General features: G+C 36.4%; 1 protein-coding gene across 2 annotated transcripts; it reads right to left on the reverse strand.

Moving 5' to 3' along the window:
• Nucleotides 1–3,423: 3,423 nt before the first annotated feature.
• On the reverse strand, nucleotides 3,424–17,929 carry LOC127959072 (fidgetin-like). 2 transcript variants are annotated; one of them, XM_052558062.1, is made up of 3 exons: nucleotides 17,707–17,855; nucleotides 16,747–16,924; nucleotides 3,426–8,039 (listed from the first exon to the last, which is right to left on the reverse strand). In XM_052558062.1, the coding sequence occupies exons 2-3, from the start codon at nucleotides 16,775–16,777 to the stop codon at nucleotides 6,847–6,849; spliced, it is 1,224 nt and encodes a 407-aa protein (XP_052414022.1). In that variant the 5' UTR covers nucleotides 16,778–16,924; nucleotides 17,707–17,855; the 3' UTR covers nucleotides 3,426–6,846. The 2 variants fall into 2 exon arrangements, with proteins under 2 accessions (XP_052414021.1, XP_052414022.1); XM_052558061.1 differs by lacking the exon at nucleotides 16,747–16,924 and having other exon boundaries at nucleotides 3,424–8,039; nucleotides 17,707–17,929.
• Nucleotides 17,930–20,813: the final 2,884 nt, after the last annotated feature.

Raw genomic sequence — 20,813 nt, forward strand, 5'->3', positions numbered from 1 at the left:
CAGTGCTGTGCTATACGGGAGCGCGCGCTCTTCCTGCAGAAGTGCCTTAGGACCCATATAAGGAAATTCCGCTCCATCTAACGTCACACAGAGCCATACTCGAAAAAAACTTTCCGAAACTTGTGACAAACCGGAAGGAGTATTTTTGGAACAGAAATACTCCTTCAAATGTACAACTTAATTTTTGAAACTTTGTCCATGTTTAGCATGGGAATCCAACCCTTTAACAGTGTAAAAAACACCCCCCCTTTAACATTGCAAATTTAACAGTTTATGTTTATTATTTAAAATTTAATGTACATTTATAACACTATTCTTTGTGTTAAAAATTATTTTAAACCCACTTGCAGTGGGTTTCTAATAATGCTGTTAGGTAATTACTGTATATCTTTCTATCTTCTGACTGCTGAAATCAATGTTTCTGTATTTCCCCCTTTTAGAGAGCCATGGAAAGGCAATAGCGGATTTTTTTGTTTTGCTGTTGGAGTAAATGGGAAAATTATATTTGATATGGTCTCCCAATTACCTCTGTAGAAGTTTACTCATGCTTTGCTTTCCCAGCCCATAAAGAGGAAAATAGTTCACTGATCTGGTTCTTGAGGTCAACTGATCCATTCACAGCAGCTAACAGGTAAGGTTGAGTGGATGATGACAGGATACTTTTAATATTTGCCTAATATTTACTTTAATAGCAATTTCATCCACCTTCTATATATGTAGGCTAAGTTAAATTCCTGAACATGCCAGTGTTTCTTTCTGTAGATGTGGATGGATGATCAGATTATACATTTGCCATTTCCTCTTAATGCAGGGTCATAAAGGCACTTTTACATGTTTTCAAATATCAAAGTCTATTAATATAGCAAATTATGGATTACATCTGAAATGGGCTTTTAATGCAAATTAACAGAGGAAAGACGTATTTCTACAACGGACAATGTGATTGTGGGCTAAAAGGGCCCTAAAAGGGCCGGTAGGCTTATCCTGAAAGATAAACTTACCTTTCATGGCTAAATTTCACGCCTGTCATTGCATCGGATCAATGGTGTAAAAAAAGTGTGCCATCAAAAGTAGCAACCATGAAAGCAGAGACAGAGAAAAATAGCTCAAAACTGGAGATAAAGACAGAATAAAGCACGCCTATCTATCTCTGAAAGACATCTATATGAAATAAAAATAAAGCTCAAATCAAAATCTAAATGCTATATTTTTAACGGTTCAGTGTTGAACTCTCAGTTGTGAACAAGGGGTCTCAGTGCCTGCCAAGGCAGCACTATGATTATTCAAATGAGTACTCTACCTTACATTTTAATGACTTGTGTTGGGGGTAATTAAGGTGTCTATTAAAATAGAGAATCGTGACGATGAATACATCTTCATTCTAGCTTAACCACAATAACATGTAGATAATTGTCTGAGATTAGAAGACATCATCACTGTTATCAGCCCTCATCTAGAACAAAATGTTCCCGCAACTCAGGCACATTAAAAAGAGGATCAAATGCCAGGGCAGCTGATTGGATCGAATGATAAGCCGTAGGTCTTTCTTTTTTTTGCTTTGAGCTCTGCATGTAAATTGTGGATGGACAGGCCTTTTTTCGTTTTTTTTTTCAAGCTTTTTTCAAACTGCGAAAAATAAACTAGATTTTACATTTTTTAGAGAAAATTAAGGTTGATTGCTAAGGTGTTCTTGGGATTTTAATGCAGCGCTATGTGGTCGAGGGTGTTTTGAGAAAGCCAAAACAGTGTTTGAGGATTATGCTCCACAATGCACCTAAGTGTTCTTCAAGAAAAAGATTAAAATGTTATTTATATAGTTACATTTTCTGTTGCCTTAGCAAACACCATTTAAAAAAAAGCACAGAGGACCAGCACATAAATATGTTTAATCTAAATATTTGGTTAATGTATTTTTCACGCATTTACTTATATCTAAATCTGAATCTCTACTGTATCTAAATCTGTATGTTTTTACAAATGAGGATGTCCCCAAAACTAGATTTGGAAGATTTTGTCAAATTTAACACATTTCAGGGAACAAATTCATTCGTAAAATGTGTTTAATTAGATACACACACACATAAACAACTCAAAATAAACCAATAAATTCATTCAAATTATTGTGTACAAAAAAGAAAGAAAAAAAATATCAAATTAATAACTCAAAGTAAAAGAAAATACAAACAGACACACACAAATGGACACATAATTTGAACTTCATTCCAATACTATGCATAATTACCCCGCAAATGTAGCTTCATCCAGAAAGCCTCAGCGCACACACAGACATGCACACTGGCATTTAGCGCTGTTTGTGTTCATTCACCCCATGCAAAATCCATCACGCACACACACACACACACACACAAACACTGGAGCACTGTCATTTCATAACATCATGGTAAAATAAAAAATGAAAGACTGCGCTTATTACTGGAAATTTAGGCTTTCAAATGGTCAAGTCCTTTTGTCATTTGCATAATTTATTCATGTTTTTCTTTCTCTCTTTTGCCTTTGCACAATTTCCTCTAATTTGCATAGACTGTCCATTTAAGGGCCCTTAAATGGAATTATGCCCTGCATTCTTTAATTGTTGAAAATAACATTTAACTTGAAATAAAGAAAACAAAGCCATTAAAACATACGTCACTGTGTGAGAATGTAGCAGGAAAAAAGTGCAAAAAAACCTTGAGAAGAAAAAGCTCACTTTAAGATATTTTTCCTACACACACTGGTTTAACACCAACAAACACCTGAAAAATACAAAAGAACAAAATGATCTCATTTACATGAATAACATTTACAGCCCACATAATCGGAAATTGATGGTGTATATAATATTACAATTAGTTAACCATCCATTTTCCTAACTTGTATGTGATCCAGGAGCAAATTCCAGAATCTCTGGGTTTAATGCAGAGAAACACCCTCAACGGATGTCCGGTCCATAAAACGGCTGACACACATTCACACTCACACCTAGTGTCTCCAATTTTATCACAATTATATCCATCTATAAACTGCATTATTGCATATCATAAGTGATGAAAAAAAATTGGATGAACACATAACAGAAAGAGAAATAAAAAAATTCAAGTGATCAAAAATGTTAAGGTCTGTGAGGTGCTTTAATAGAGAGTTAAATAACACATCCATCCTTAACTGCACGCACACACACATCCAAACACACACAAAAGTTTAGTTATCTCAGAGAAGAAATGTTATAGACTACATGCTCATTTTTAAGCTGATTAGTTCTGACTAACCATAACCCAAATACTACCACTAAAAGAACTTGCTTCACACTTATATTTGTGCATTTCTAGCTTAAATGTTTACTTGAATGGTTATATTACTTGAACACTATAGTTTCACCCTAAAATGTGTTTTATCAAATTGAGCTGATTTCTGGGTTTGTCCAAAAAGTAAAACTCACATGTAGTGTTTCACATCCATTGAACACAGTAAACAAGGCCTTAAGATAAACATATTTAATTAGCAAATTGTTTACAATACTCCAAAAGTCATGAAAACAAACACAATAGAGTCGATTGAGAATATGGCAACACACGCTCTCTCTTTTTGACTGCAATAACTCACAACTTAGTTCTAAATGTTACTGTATTTTATATATTGTGAACATACGCTGTCAAATGCAAATGCAGAAAGGAGTCACTAACCACTATGTAAAAGTGGTATTAACACAGTGAAACATCATGTGTGGTTGTAATGCATCTTTAACACTAATTCCAGCACTCAGAAATACCGCACTCAGAAACACAGCTGTCCAAAGTTTTAATGTATACAGAAAAACTACAGTGAGTTTAGTGCACCATTACTGCAAACACTACAGGATTTCAGAGGGCCAAGGTTTTTTGTTTATGGCTGTAAAAGTGGTAATAAACTTTATGATATGCTTATGATTTAGTTTTCAACATCTCTCATTCCATGTCACCTATTCTCATCTCTGCTCTATGCAAGGATTATTTGAGAACCCATTACTTTAGTTTGGTTACATCACATTCTGTAGACATACTCTTTCCCTAGTTAAAAAAAAATAATAATAATAATGAATAAATAAAATGTACAGAATAAGAGGGGTTTAATTTAAGGATTCTTACAACATTTTTCTAATTAGTCGAATATTTTGTTGGAAAGTTGTCAAAAATGGACAAATATCTCTGTTCCAAATCCTAGTGAGCTGCCTGGCTGCCTACATAGGCAGCATCCTAATAATTATGAAACCTCAAATGACTCATCAAAAACATTCAGTCAGAATGAAAAGAGACTAACACAGACTAACACAGTTAGTGATGTTAGCAAGCTAACAACTTCCACAACTTCATAACCACAAAAAATACATAGCTCAAAATATTAAGTAAAATTTTTATGCACAATGTTTCTGACGTTTGGAACAGCCATCACGTCGAGAGTGTGCTCACTAGGTTTAGGAACAGAGTTTTGCATAGAATGCTACAGACTACTGAATTTAGAACTATCTATTGAAACTATGTGACCAAAAAGGCCATCAAGCTTCTTAGTACCTTACTTCTAAAATCTTTATACCAAAACAACCCTACAGAAAAGCTGCAGAGAGAATAAAACAGGAAAACGTAAAACAAAAACCTTCAAATGACCACAATATAAAAACATGATGTGGAAGAAAACATTTCTCTTTAAAAATAAAGAAATATAAATGGCACTTTTAGCAAACAAATGGTTAAAGACTACATGTGCTTTCATCTAGGCAATGATAAATGTGTGTAGTTGTGTAAGGAAAAGTGTTTATGTCCTAATCATGAATCAATCAATTCAACCTAAATTTGATCAATCAATTAATAATTTACAATAACTTAAATAACTCTTACATTTTAGATTTAAAGCTTGTTGTCAACAGGAAAGTTATGAACAGACTGAGCATGTGATAACACAGTAATAACACCGAAACAATGATGTACTCCATTGCAGAGTGTGATTCATCATCACAATTGAGGATTGTTCCGTTCAGTTCAGCCGACTTGGTTCAATTCACAATTCAATTTTGACCTGATGGATCTTTAAGAAGCCTTCTCAAGGAATTTCTTCCATTTGTCTCTTGGAATGAAACCAGTTCATCCTCCTGTATTGAAACTGGACAGAAATAAAACAGACAAAAAAGTATTCACACAGGGGGAGTGATTTTGGCTGAACATTTCCTTGTGATTTGGCTCCCACTCTGCTGCTTTGGTGATTGACTTTCATAAATAAGTATAATATCTTAATTCCTTTTGGTAGGTTTCACAAAGAAGGGAAAGGAAGTAAACAGAAAGATTTGTAGTGAGGTCAGCCAAACCTTTTTCCAGTGCTTGGGATAAAATAAACTCGACACTATTTAAAAAAATGCACAAAAATTTAGTAAAGACAAACATGCAAATTCATGTGCTCTCTTTCTCGCTGAGCATTTTCACACTTGGCCCTTAAGGCAATGTTTTATTTTTGGTGGCCAAGCAGGCCAAGACTGTCTCAGGAAGTGGCCGGAATAGTCTGAATTCCATTTGTTTTTATGTCTGCAGTAATGTTTCACTCAGTATGCTTATTTTTCAAGATAGTCTACAACATTTTTGAGACAACAGCAAAAATTGGTGGAAAAGACAGAACAGAACTATGACTGTTAATTACTGTTATCTACTACACATTTTGAATCAAACAGCAAGCTTTAAAGCTGCAGTTGGTCATTTTGTTTGGAATTATAAAAATAAAGATTTTTAATTCAAACATTCCCCTTCACTTGAAATTGGTCGGACAAACAAAAGTTTTGCCGCCAAATACACACCAATTGTTAAGCCAGTGCTGATCAGTCGGGACACTCAAACAAAGTTCCATGGAACAGCAGTGTTTACATTTTTTGGAAAGTAAACATATAAATAACTGACTGTTATCTCTGCATATTAAATGAAAAAAAAAAAACTACACACAGCAGCTTTAAGAACTTAAAGAACTGCAAAGACTTTTGCATAATGTTTCATTGAATGATCTTGTGTCATCTCTTAAAATGCAGCAGAAGTGCATACAAACTTATCAACAGACAAAAAACATTTTGCTTTGGACCGCCTGGTTTCAAGTCAATTGAATTGGGTTTTTCCTAAGAACGGTATGTGAAAACGCCCTCTTTTTCTCTTTTAGACACACAGGCATACGCCATCTATCTGACAGACACTTTCCTGAGGATTTATCTATCTCTCTCATACTCACACACATGGATTTTTTTAAACATTCAGGATTTATCAATTCTCCTGTGGAAAAAGGGGAACAGGATTTACTATTAAAGCTCACCACATAAATAACCATTACAAGGCCACAAACACACACACTCAGAATGTACACCATGGCAATATGGTCAACCAAAGCTAGTGTCCAACCACCACATCTGTTACGTTACTCCTTGTCCCCAATGCAGCCACAACACATCCATTAGACATATAAATTCCCTTGATGTGATCTCCAATCTCTCAGAATGAAGGAGCAAACTCTTTGCATCCCTCTCAGATATATGTGTCCGTCGTGGAGGATATACTGGTCTGTCCATTCCTATCAAAGTGAGGAGGTCAGTGTCTCACAATGACATTAAGCTCAGCTTGGAGGTGCATAAACATTATTGTCCTCTTTCCAGAATGGAAAAACCAATCCCTTCTTGTCTAATGTAGAGACCTCCTTGGCAGAATTACCCTGCTTCACCTGCATTTTGAGGCCCTTGCATCGAACCCTAACACTATGGCTTAAAGCAAGTCCCTCTACCTCCAATCCACTAGGGGGAGCACTCACACTTTATCAGCTCAAGCACTTCTGGTTGAGTGTGAGCACATCCGTTCAAGGTGTGTTTGTGTCAAGGCAGAGATGTTGATGAGAAGTGACAACAGATGTTGAGGTAGATGGGAAGTGTTGTCCAGATGTACCATTGTTCCGTCCACTCATGGCTACCGTGAGAGTCTCCAAGTTTCTTAAAGAGTCTCCATGATTAGCTGGCTTGAAGGATGAAGTTGTTACATCAGCCGCTCGGTTGAACCCATTTTGCTTGTCCACCGCTTCATCTCCTGAAGGTCTGTATAGGGGGCTGCCTTCAGACCTAGAGTCTGAATTAGAGTTGCCACCAAAGTCAAACTCCTCAAACACTCCAATCTCGCTTTGAGTTGATGGGTAATATGATTTTGAAAGGCTGCTAGCACTTGGGGCATCACTTTCAGAGACACTGGTGGCTGGGTATGAGTATCCTACAGCTGGAAGAGGGTTATGAGGAGTTATACCTGCAGATAGGTACGCCGAAGGAGGAGGTGGAGGACTGTAGCCAGCAGGAAGAATGGCCTGTGAGGGGTAACGGGTGTTAGGGTAACTGTATGTAGCTAGGTTTGGTGAGGTGTTAGCACTGTAGGTTGATACCAGACTGGCATGGGAAGGGGTAGGGTGGAAAAGGGAGCCACCATAAGTGCCTACGGGCTGCATGAAGGGAGTGCTGTAGGGAGTGCTGCTGTACTCCTGATTTCCAGTCTGAGTGTTACAACTGATGCTGGAGAAACAAGGCTCCGGAAGATTCCCGCTGCCTATAACTGGTGAGTTACACGCACTGACAGACACATCCATCACACTGAGTGGTGCTTTGGGAAGAAGCTCAGGGACGCAACCTAACGGAGGGTAGACACTCTCCAGCCAAGGCTCTGCCTCCACCTTCCGTCCATTAAGAAGGGGCGGGCCGTTATTCACAACACCAGGTCCCCTAACGCTAACGGAAATGGCAGTGTCTGGATATCCCATAAGTCCACTCTCACAGGGTAGATCCAGAATGGCAGAATATCTCTCTGCATACCTCTTGAGCAGGTTAGAAGCGGTCAAAGCTGAAATGTCATCGTTTGCCCACGAATGTTGATACGCTGCAGTTGAGGTCGAACCTGTTAGCCTTGGATCCCTAAGTGCTTCGATCTTACGCCCTGGTGAACGAGTGGTGGAGGTGATGTCATAGTGTTGCTCCGCCCACTGGGACTGCTCAGGGCTCCACTGCATGGTCACGCCTGCCAGTGAAAAAAATTTATGTCAAATCAAACTCATGAAAATTCATAAAAATCTGAAACATAAATAACATATGTCATATCATATCTATAATATGATATTTCTGTTAAAAGAAAAATCATATTAATCATATTAATTATTGAACCTTATTTCCATCGTAATATAAATTAAGTGTGCTACAAAAACACCACTGAGAGAAAATGTGAGCAATTTAGATTAATTTAACGTTATTAGAAAATTACCAGTTCCAGATAATGACCAATTCTGCATAATCATCTTGTCAAAAAAACATAAGCACAAAAATTAATAATGATATTAAATATTCAAATGAAAGACAACTGAAAATGGCTTTCACATTCTTTTTTGAGGCATACAATAGCATCTCTGAGCTGTTTTATGGTCTGTAGATTGACAGTGAAGTTTAAATTCAGCTGTGTACTTGAATCACCCCCCCCCCCACCAGACACATACACACACACACACACACACACACACCAAGAATAGTGCTGATGATATCATTACGGTCTGATACTGGGATACAGCAGAAGGCTTCTTCTCAAGTGAATAAAATAAAAGCTCTTTAATGTAATCAAGGAACCTCATATTACACTCTCTCTGTCTCTTTCTCAGTTTCACTGACTCACACACACCACGCGGGAACATAATATTTCAGCATACTGTAATAACGACTGATCAATAATGTAGCTCTCGGCATTAGCAACTGAACCCCCGACAACAGATGTTACCCCTAAATATACTGTATCTCTGTCATTTCAGCTTCACACATAAACTCCTCCACCAAAATTTTAGTTTGTGAAACAAAGAGCTTTTCTTCTGCATCGAACTTTGACATATGGCTGTACAGAGGGAGAAGGGAAAAAAAAGAACAGAGAGATAATGTCCTTAAGCTATAAAATACAACACATAAAATACTTCTAAGATGAAGAAACATTAGATTTTTCTGACTTGGCAAGTACTGTGGATAAGCACATCGAAAACAATCCAATGTTTTGTCGAAATGAAATAAAGAAAGAGACATATATTCCATATTACAGCAGATGGATATTGATTTTGGGCTGATGGAGCAAAATTTACATGTTCTATCCATCTCAATTAAAAAACTGCCCAATTAAATTCAATTCTATCAAGCAGCAAATCCTCCTGATCGATACATGCAACTTGAGGTCATTCAGCGTTCTCTCATGGGAAAAGACTGGACTTACTGCAAACACACACGCACACACACACACACACACACACACACACACACACACACAAGAGGTGGAGCAACTCTCACCGTTTCCCTGGAAAGACTTTAACAGACAAGATAAATTAGGAGGTTGAAAGTAACTCATCACACACACAATAGCTTTAACTGTTAAAAATTAAAGTTGTATAGTTTAGCACACACTTAACCAAAGCGACTTACAATACTGGGTATAAATCACACTAATGGCTATTAGCAGGACAGGTGGCTGAGAAATGGTAGGATAAAAGAAGAAAAGCACAATAAAATGACAAATTATTAAAAGCAATATCAATAACACATATGAAAGAGCTAAAGATGTCTTTTAAGAACCTAACTGCTTTTTTCTCTTTTAAAGATTGAGGGTAGTGAGACATTATAGCAGTCATTAATTCTCAAAGGGATAGTTCACCCAAAAATGAAAATTACCCCCAGGGTATTCGAGATTTAGGTGACTTAGTTTTCTCAGCAGAACACAAACAAAGATTTTTGACACAAACTGGTGCAGTCTGTCAGTCTTATAATGGAAGTGGATGGGAACCACTGCTAAAACATACAATAACACTAAATAAAAACCATAAAATCAAATTTAATCCTGCAGCTTGTGATGATTAATTGATGTGTAAATTCACAAAGCAATCAGTCTGTACAATAAACTGAACAGTATTAATATAAGTTTTTTTCTTCCTCTGATTCACACAATGTCTGAACTGTTAGAACTCTCCTGAGCTCGTTTTCAGCAGCAGGTGCATGAGTTATCTTCTTCTTGCTTTATGGCCGATTGCAGACTTATAAGTGCCTCATTACCACCTATCTCTCAAGTGGACCATTGCTCTCCTAACTGAGATTGTAGATAAAGTTTAAATACTCCACTTGAGAGATAGGTGGCGGTGATGCACTTATAAGTCTGCGATCCACCATAAAGCAAGAAGAAGAAGATACATCAGGAGACTGCAGCTGAAAAAAAATCTTTGTTTGTGTTCTACTAAAGAAACAAAGTCAACTACATCTTGGATGCCCTGGGGGTAAGCAGATAAACATGAAATTTTCATTTCTGGGTGACCTATCCCTTTAAATACTTGCCTATAAAAGAATTGTAAATTCAGAAAACTAGATCGGTGAATAAGATGTGTGTAAAAAACAGAAGAGGAAAAGTTTTGTTTAACAGATATTTCTTCAGTGTAAGTGTATGGATGTTTTTTTATTTACATTTATGTATTTGGATTGCCTAGCAATCGAATCCATGACACTGACAATGCTCTAGCCATAATATACTGTTTGAGCTACAGGATGTCCAGTTGCTTGTAAAAGTGATGACACACCTGTCCTCAACAAGCCACTCGATTTACACGTTTAAAGGTTTACACGTCAAAGTGGGTTTGTTAAAATGCCTAACACTGAGAAAGAACAATTGCAAGAACCGAGACTGACTATAAAACAACCTTAGAGGATGAACATGTTGTCTAAAATAAAGCCTCAGAAACAACATCAGTCAAACCTCTTGAAATGAGAGCAGAAATTCCCAAAACAGTTCACGAAGTGTTCTTCAAAAAAAAAAAAAAAACCCTACCTTCAACTCTTTTACAATACAAAGTACTATGCATCATGGAGAGGGCTATTTAAATCTGAAAACTAAATATATTCACTGGCTGTGTTTTCCTACATAACATCCGCACCAGAGTCTAAAGCCAAAAGCGATATGTTGTAAAGTCCCATATTAGCTGCAGTTTGCTGGAATGTTCTCTCAAATGCTGTCTTTTTGTTGTACTCTACAGAACTACCTGGACAATCCCATTAGCCGCAAAGCTGCTGATCTAGTGTGTGTGTACTTTTGTGTGTGTAAAAGAGTGTGTGCTGGTGCTTTAGAGAATGACTTTCTGTTGTTCCAGTATACCCCATGGCTACAAATCCTCCGGAGAAGGACCATCACACACACACACACACACAGAGCAATTTTTAAAACAATGCTCCATACTTTAAAGGCAGACATTTCATTAGCTGGTTTTAGAGGAAGGGATCTTCACTTCACTGACTGAAAATTTGTTAGTTGAGCTGTAGCGTCTCTTTAAACAACTGTGCGTAAATGCATATAGACTACTATTTACAGCCAGAAGCACATCGACAGACAGATAGACTCACTTCTCCTAAGTGAAATCTCAGGTTACTCCAGCAGCAAAATCAATACATCACACAGGCTCACACACACACACACACTGCTTCCATAAAATGCTTTTATTGAGTAATTAAACAGCCATTACTGTCGCCAACAGCAAAATAGTAAAACGGATAAAGCCCTTCAAACAGAATCGCAGACAAAATACGTACCCACTCATACACACACAATCTAATCCAGACCACTGACTTCTGTAAGTACCTGCTGAAGTACAAATTCCTATGGGTTCCTGACTTCAAGTCTTTCACAAACACAAAACAAAGAACCACAAAAATACTCAATTCTGTCTTTAGGGAAAAAAGGCACTAGTGTACAGAATTGAATGATTATATTAAAGGTGTATTTCGCTCAAAAATTAACCTTATGTTGTTCCAGACCTATATGATTTTCAAAATTTTGGCATTACTGATATCACACTGATCTGACATTATATTAATACAATATATTAAAAAATGAATGAGATTTGAGAGTTGCGTCAATCAATAATGAATAATAAATAATAGTACGTTTGTCATTTCAATACACAAAGTAATCTGGCTTCAGTATAGCCATTTGGACTAATTATCATTCTTTTGCTAATTTTTGAAGTTTAAAAGCCCATGGTCACTATTCCCGTTCATTGTATGGACAAGAGCAGCATGAACATTCTTCTTAGTTTCTTCGTATATATTCCAAAGAAGAAAGAAAGTAATATGGGGTTTGGAACAATTCGAGAATGAGTAAATGATGACAAATTTTTAATTTTCAAGTGAGTTATCCCAATACAGTATAACATTCTTCTATTTATGCTGTTTACTCCTCAAGACATAAGCCTCACGAGCCACAGTACTGTATAGACCATATTATCCATCTAAAAATAAAACAGAAAATACATTTGATACAAAACCACACTCTCTTTTTCTTGACACAAAGGGCATGCTTTTCAGTGTGTGTGTGTTAGCTGGTGTGAACAGTTCTCCTGTTGTGCCAGGCTGTTTGACCATTGTAAGAGTGGCAGGGTGGAAGCCCTCTAATTCTTCTTTAATGTGAATGAGCCATTCACTCTCTTCAAAACGCCTGACTTTCAGCCCTGGCCTGCTGAGTGTTGCAATAGAGAGAAAGAGGGAAAAGAAAGAGAGGGAGGTGCAGAGAAGTATGACAGAACGTAGCCTCAGCAGCGGAAGGTCTATGAACATTTTAACTCAGAGATTGAAACCTTTGTTTTGTAAAATCACTTTAAAATGACGCAGATAGGGTTAGAGACCATTAAATTAAAACTTTAAGGTGAAACCAGCAGTAACATGCAGCTCCAGTCTGATCGACTCCTGTATGCAAGTGGGTGCAATTTTCAAAAAAGGTCAAAATTCTTAAGACTCCAAAGGACTTTAAGTGAAAACAAAGAATAACTAGGTGCAACAATATTTCAACCTCCAACACAAGAATAAACTTGAATACACTTAAATGCCAAATTTCAAAGCTGGTACAAACATATTCACAGCTCTATGATCGTTTGCATGTATATTTGGAGATGAGTTTCCGAAAAGAGAATTACAATGAATTCTGTTGTCTTCTTTTGTTGTCATTTTAAAACTTGATCTTCCTCTGAAACTGTTTGAAAAACTGTATTCAGTGGTGTCAGTTGGCGTTCAATTGGATCACATTATTATATAAAATCTTATCTCAATTACCAAATAGATATTAAGATGTTGCTTTAGTAAATTGGTATGTAATGGCCACTTTTCACCTTCAAGTCAGTTTCCAATCGATAAAATCAAGACTCATCCTACATTTTTCCTGTTAATTATCCTGTTTCACTTGGACTGAAAAGTATAAACACTAGGTATGAAGCACTTTAAAAAAACTTTATTTGCATGAGCATCCCTGGTTCAACTAAAGGAGTGTATTTGGGACAGGACTATGTGTTGAAAGTGTTCTGGAAACCTGTTTCAAAACAGTCATCATTTTGCAATTCTCTTTGGTGACAGTAGTGGCATAGAAATCTGACACTTTAACTTTGATTCAAGTGAATCAGTCTGAATCAAACATTAAAGAGAGACATTCACAGCAAAAAAAAAACATGATAAATTCAATCTAAGACAGACAAGGCAACTCTTTTCTTTCACGTCCTCACTCTTCTCTTTTCTGCAGATAGATTATTTAAAACCTCCATAAAAGACATAGCAAGGGCTTAAATCACATTCATATCTCTCTAAACGAGAGACGAACGCCTCGCATGTCAATGACCAATTCAATTCCACACGCCATTTTCCTCTGCTAATTAACACAGTAGCGTGTTCATTTACAGACACAATGCAGAGCACTGGGCCGGGGCAGGCTGGGCGGCCGCATGCCGTCTGCTGCTGACATCGGCCTTTAATAGGGCTTTAGCATATTAAACAGCTCAATCATCTCTCATATGCACGCATACACACTCAGACTGGATGGATGCACTAGTTGTAATAGGGACAGATATGAGAGAAATGAGAAAGTCTTCATTAGTCACTCAAAGACACTTTCCTCTTGTCGCTAAATATCTTTAGATGTGTGAAAGAAGGAACTGAGCTGGAGGGATGAAGAGGTGAAAGAGGAAAAAAAGTGGTGTTAGATGTAAAGGATAGAGGGATAATTTCATCACGAACACTGTCAGCACTAAACTTTTACCATAATCTGACTGTCAAAAAGAAGGAGGGGCCGACAGACAGGAGAGGAAGCTGAGAATTAATGAGATACTATGTGTTCATTTTATATATAATTTTTTTGTAATTATATAGTTGGTTGTTTACCAACTGTCTGAGTAACTGAACACTAAAATGTTTTTGCAAGTGTGTCAGCTCAGAATGTTCATGGAACACACTTTGACTAACAACATTTGCTTACTTACAGAACTAGCTGCTTACACAAGCCGGTGATCTGGATATAAAATATATGACATATTGACTTCTAAAGCTTATTTTTGTAATGCGTACTAAAGGTAATGTAATAATGTTATGGCATAAATGACATTTTTATATAAATACATTTTAAATTTACTGACCACAATAGGCTTAATTAAACTGGATGATTATCTAAAAACTGAAATTAGATGAATTAGTTTTCTTTTCTTATATATATATATAAATATCACAATTAATCAATTATAAAGGATTTCACTAATATTCAAGATGTTTCTTCATTTGTTTTTCTTATTGAAAACAAAACATATGTTCTGTAGAATATTAGTTTATAGGTTATTAAATGTCCTCAATATCACTTTCCATCCTGTTAGTCTTTTGCAATATCCGTTTAGTTAACAAAAGCCAGTTCCTTAATTACATCATCCTACAGGAAGTGTAGGGAAAACAACAAGCACAAAAAAGCAGTAAGTATCAGCAATGGACTTCATATTGGCCATCACGCTCAATTCCTCACAGAACACAAACATTTACATTTTTTAAAATGCAGAATTCAAGGTATGACCCTAGTCTTCTACATTTAAATGAATAGGTCTCAAAAAAGCCTCTGCTTAACAATAATTAAGGCCTCTGACATACAAACACACACTTCATAAAATACTGAGCATATTTCATAAAGACTACCATGATATTTATACACTACCATGGCCATATCTGTGTCTTGAACAATTTGTAAGCAATTAAAGGATTTAAAATGATTTAAGGGGATAAATAAAAAAAGAACATACAAGAACCAGAATTTATTGTAAAGACATGCATTTGAAAAGGGCTGTCAAATGATTAATCGTAATTAATCGCATCCAAAACAAAGGTTTTTGTGTGAGTACTGTGTATATTATATATACACACACATACACATGCATGTATATATTTAAGAAAAATATGTTATGTCTGTATTTATACAAATATAATAAATATACAGACATATATTATGTAAACAGAAACTTTTATTTTGGATGTGATTAATCGTTTGACAGCACTAATTTGAACTATATGATAAATTCTGACTGAAATTGTGTAGATGGCATCACAGGATAATTATATGCTGTATGTCATTTTGATTTAATTAATCATATATATATATATATATATATATATATATATATATATATATATATATATATATATATATATATATATATATATATATATATATATTACACGAATGTTGTTAGCCATTGACAAGTGCACACAATCAGGCAATTTAGCCATATCTCATTGTAATATCTCATGTATGGTTTTTAAAGTCTGAAACACTATAACCTCACACAAACCTGTTGACGTAATCAGATTTAAGTAGCCTAATTCATGATTTGATCGATTTATAAACATTTCAAATATCTAAGAGTCAAAGACCACTTCAAATATCCTCACAATTGTTTTCAACGTTTCACTAAATTTGTAGGACATTAAAAAAAACAGCTAAACCTGAAGTCTACACACAAGCAGAACAATAAAAGACAATGTCACTCATTGATTGATGTTACCCAGTTGGCAATCTGAAAGTATAGTAAGAAACACACGCACATGGTAGTTTAACTGTCCATTTCTAATTCACCAATGGCCATCAAACTTGTGATTTATTGTGTGACTTGCTCAGTGTCACAACAATCAGACAGATAAACAACCCCTCATACAGACAGACAAGTCGACAGCTCTGAGCCTCTGACTGAGAGGCAGACACACAGACAGACAAAGAGAGACAAGGGGAACACTGGAATATTTGAAAATGAAGTGTTGTCATTTCGCAATACATCTGAGTCCAAATTATGCACATCTAACTAACCGCGCCACTGTGCGCTCACGGCTGATTTCCCGCCAGAATCCCATCACAGCGCGAGCGTTTATTACGCGCTCGTGCAGCAGCCGCTCTGCCCGCGCGCCCGACTGGAGCTACAGCGCTACATGATTGCGGTCTGTAACCTCCAATCTCAACTATCCTTCCCCTGACGCGAGCCGGGAAAATGCTATCATATCACTGAAAACCAATCACGCCCTGTATGAATGAAATATCCGAATGAGAAACAGATTGGGGGGAAAACGTTTAAGTAGGAAAATACAGATTGAAAAAGGTGAGGAGGAGAGGTAAGATTTAGAATGTTCTAACACTTATTTAAGAGAGCTGTTGTTTTCGTAGTGTCTCCGCTTTGAATCCATCCCGGGTCATATCACGATCCCATTACCCTCTTTTCATGGGCCTGTACTTTCTTTTAATTTCTGCCAAGCAATAATTAAAATAACTACTACATGCATGCGTATGATTGAGATTTGACGGTAAAAAAAAACATTCAAATGATTAATACAAAAATATAGCTTAATAGAAATACTGCATTAACAACCAAAACAGAGAAATGACCTACCATATACACCGCTGATCATATTGCTTGACATCAGCTAGATGATTGAGAGAGACAGAAATGAGTGAAAGGTTCACTTCAGCGATTTCCCCAAAGCGTAGAGAAAGACTTTCCAGTGGGTTAAGTTGAAGGACACGCTCCACATGCAAATAAAGTGTTTTAAGCGGACAGGAATCCCTAACTGTGGAGAAAGAAAGAAGTGATGAACATAATGCAGCAGTAAAATGTTTACAAGTAAACGTATAGGCCTATGTTAATTAGTATGGGTTAGGCTAGTCTTATTTATTTAACGTTCCCATTTCCCCCAAAACTTTTTTTTTTAAATAGCTATTAACATTTTACGCAAATATTATGCACTCTAATAGTCAGGTAAATCCTGAATATTTATTTCTATTTAGCTATTTTTTAAAACAAGATATAAACGTAGCCTTTTATTTAGGATGTTACATTTTAGACCATTTTTTTATTGGTAATTAGATTTTACAGAGAGGCTAAGTATGCTATTTAGTTGATAAGTATTCAATCTGACTGAAATGTCAATTATATAATATTTTGTTTGTCACTCTGGATTGCTTTGGTAATGCTATTCTGGAATATTCTTGCAAAAGAAACAACATTGATATAATAGCTAAAGTGAGATTTCTACATGAAGTCCGAGATCATATTGAATTGTGCTGATGGGTAAGAACGTCTCTCTGTCATTCTCGCCTGGACACACAACACACACACGGATTAATGCTGCCTAATTATAAAACTCTTCTCCATTAATAAAACTTCTTGCCTTGTGCTCAAACTATCATAATTTCACGCTATTTAGAGTCCCGTTGAACAAAGATTGCGCGCTATGTTTTGCTCGGGCCTGTGTCCGAGTGTCCAAGCGCTCTGTCCGTGCTGTGGCATGGCCCCTCTCTCTCTCCGGTACAAACGGACAGCTGGTGGACACAAATAAAGTGAAAGATTTACCTGTTCTGCGCCGGAGAACGGCAACAGCGTCCAGCTGTGCTGCTGAGAACGGGGGATGAGGGCTACTCCGAGTCGGTGATGTTCTGGAATGCTTCCAAGTCAGGGCTGGAGAGACTGACCACCATAGAAATACTGACCACATCTACTGCCATGTTGGAATTCCAGAACCTCACGCCAGCTGCCGAAAAGAAAGCGGAGAAGCTTCATCTCCTACTGCGCATGCGCTCTACCGCACTCCAACTGAGAGTCCAGTTTCTCTCTCTCTCTCTCTCTCTCTCTCTCACACACACACACACACACACACACACACACACACCTAGTAGGCTGAATCATGTTAAACACTACCAAAGCTAGCGGGTTTAAACATCCTTTGGGAATTAACTTAACTATACAAATATAAATTTGTTTATGGCAAAGGACAACATTCGCTGATGTTGTACACAAAGTAAGGGCGGGAAGTCCTTGAAAACAACTGTGAGAAAATATTTTTATGTTGTCATATTATGAAGAGTCATGAAAGGTCGTCTAATTTCTTTTTGGACTTTATATTATAATTAATTCCTATATGTTGTTGTTGGTATTTTTTATTTTTTGGTGTTGGATAGGACAATATTTGGCTGAGATACAACTATTGGAAAATCTTGAATCTGAGGATGAAAAAAATCGAAATATTGAGAAATCGCCTTTAAAATGATCCAAATGATATTCATAGAAATTCATATTACTAATTAAAAATTACGTTTTTATATATTTATGGTAGGAAATTTACAAAATATATTTATGGAACATGAACTTAATATCCCAATGATTTTTGTCATAAAAGAAAAAACATTAATTCTGACCCATACAATGGAGGCTTTTGTTGGCTGTTGCTACAAATATACCTGTGCTACTTATGACTGGTTTTGTGGTCCAGGGTCACATAGGTTACTCATTTGATGCTGTGTAATTGAATAAACAATGAAAAAAACTGCAAAGAGCTTTTTCTGTACCTGAGATTTACAAATCTGTAATGCATAGTATACAAAGAGGCCTTTGTTCTTTTTCTCACCCTAATTTTTATTTATCTTTGCTCTCTACTGTTAACATGCCTCAAAAAATGCAATTATGTTCATTATAATCGGAGTGGACATTTTTGTTTTAAACTGTGAATGTGTGCATATATGCATTTGAATAACTGTATTAGGGTGTATAATGCACCAATGTATATTAAATAAACTTTGAACATATAAAATGCATGATAATTCATGACATCGCAGACAAATTCCCCATGCATTTATTGTGCGGAAATAAGTCAAGCACCTCATTCACCAAGCTCAACATCATTTCATTCTAATCCACATTTCTTATGTTTGCTAATTACAGAGCCACTCATGTCCCTGTCTCCGATTATCATTTTGCATAAAAGGCAGAAGTTTAGCATAAATTACGAATATTTCTGCATATTAGCCAGTGAAGCCGTGACATGTTAATGACCCTGGTGTCAAATGGCAGAGAAAATGAAAGAGAGATAATCTGACAGAATGAAAAATAGAAAGAATAAACACTGAAAGAGATTAAGAAAAGAAAGAGCACCATGACATTTAGGATTGTTTTAATTACTTTTAATTTTTAAAAAAGTATGTTTTCATTTTAAATACACAGAAGCATCTGAAAGCAGCATGAGCAAAATGCAAAGAATTCAGGATAGAAAAGAGAACTGACAACCAGCAATATTTTGCATATAGTTAAAGAAAACAGGACTAAAAGTGAAGAAGTTGAGGTTGTGATTACAAAATTTTCTTAGTTCTTTTGTCCATTTCTAGACTATATATAGAGCCTGTCTGTTTGTCTTTTCTCTCTGTCTTTCTGAGTAAGGGCAGGGAGGAGAGGCCATCCGCACAGCATTGTGGGGGTTAGAATGTGGTGACATCAGAGGAAATGTCAGAGATTGTGGGAGGCAACGTTAAAGAGAAACTCAGCTCCGTGCCTGAAAGCCTAAGTGACATTTTTGGACAGTCGGAAAGGTCAGGCATACATTCAGATGAAAACTATTACTCCTTATACAGTACACACAGCTGGGTAAAATAATATAATGTTTTTACCGTATTTGCCTGAGTTTCATGCTTGTGTGTGTACCACCATAATGGCAATTCATACATATCATACAGTATTACATATATATAACATGCATGCACCACCAGATGATAATTTGTTATATTAATTTCATTTATTATTGTGGTACAATACACATTAGCATGAAAATCAAGTAAATACAATAAAAAATTACTTGTGTGTGTGTGTGTGTGTGTGTGTGTTAATATATATAATGTATCATGTTTACGTGAGTGTTTTAAGATTTTATGCTCATTCTCGAGATTTAATGTGTGTTGCCCCCAAGAGAATAATTCATTAATTCATACACATAACACACTTATTATGTGCATAATGTATATATATATATTTATTTGAATAAGTAATTTTAAGTATTTTTATATTCATTTTTTATTGAGAGAAGATTAATACCGCAATATTAATCCCACAGTCCTGAATAGTTACTGTTAGGCCACTTGTGTCATTGAGCTCAACAACCCATCGTAGTCTAACAGATTTCATACAATGTGTATATGTAATATATAATGATAATATTTTTCTGCAGGCCAAAACTGTTACTTTTGGCTGCTGTGCCATTGAACTCAGCGCCCCATCATATTCTAATAGATTTCACTGGATTTTTAAGTGCTGATATCTGTCTGACAGCTTCATCTGAGACAGACTTTATGTAAATAAGTTTGGCTCTGATTGTTAATTAGGGCTTTAGGTGATCAGTATTCATGAGTGTGCATGGCGCGCTGCTCTCGCCGGGCGTGTCTGTGCTGCGCGGGGGTTGGGGGAGCGCTGATCTGGCTTCAGTGACCAGTAGGAAGTATGCATGCCACAAACTTCCCAGAATACTGATGAGGAAGGTGAGAAAGGCACCAGTCCACCAGGGATAACTAGACGCTTCCTCCATCTCATGCACCACCAGTGGACTTTACACAAGGTGCATATTTTAACATGAGAACGTTTCGATCAGTTCCTCTGCATACTTACACACACGTAAACCAAACTAGCTTTATAAAATAGAA

This window comes from Carassius gibelio, chromosome B6 (genome assembly GCF_023724105.1).
Source record: "Carassius gibelio isolate Cgi1373 ecotype wild population from Czech Republic chromosome B6, carGib1.2-hapl.c, whole genome shotgun sequence".
Classification (NCBI taxonomy): domain Eukaryota; kingdom Metazoa; phylum Chordata; class Actinopteri; order Cypriniformes; family Cyprinidae; genus Carassius; species Carassius gibelio.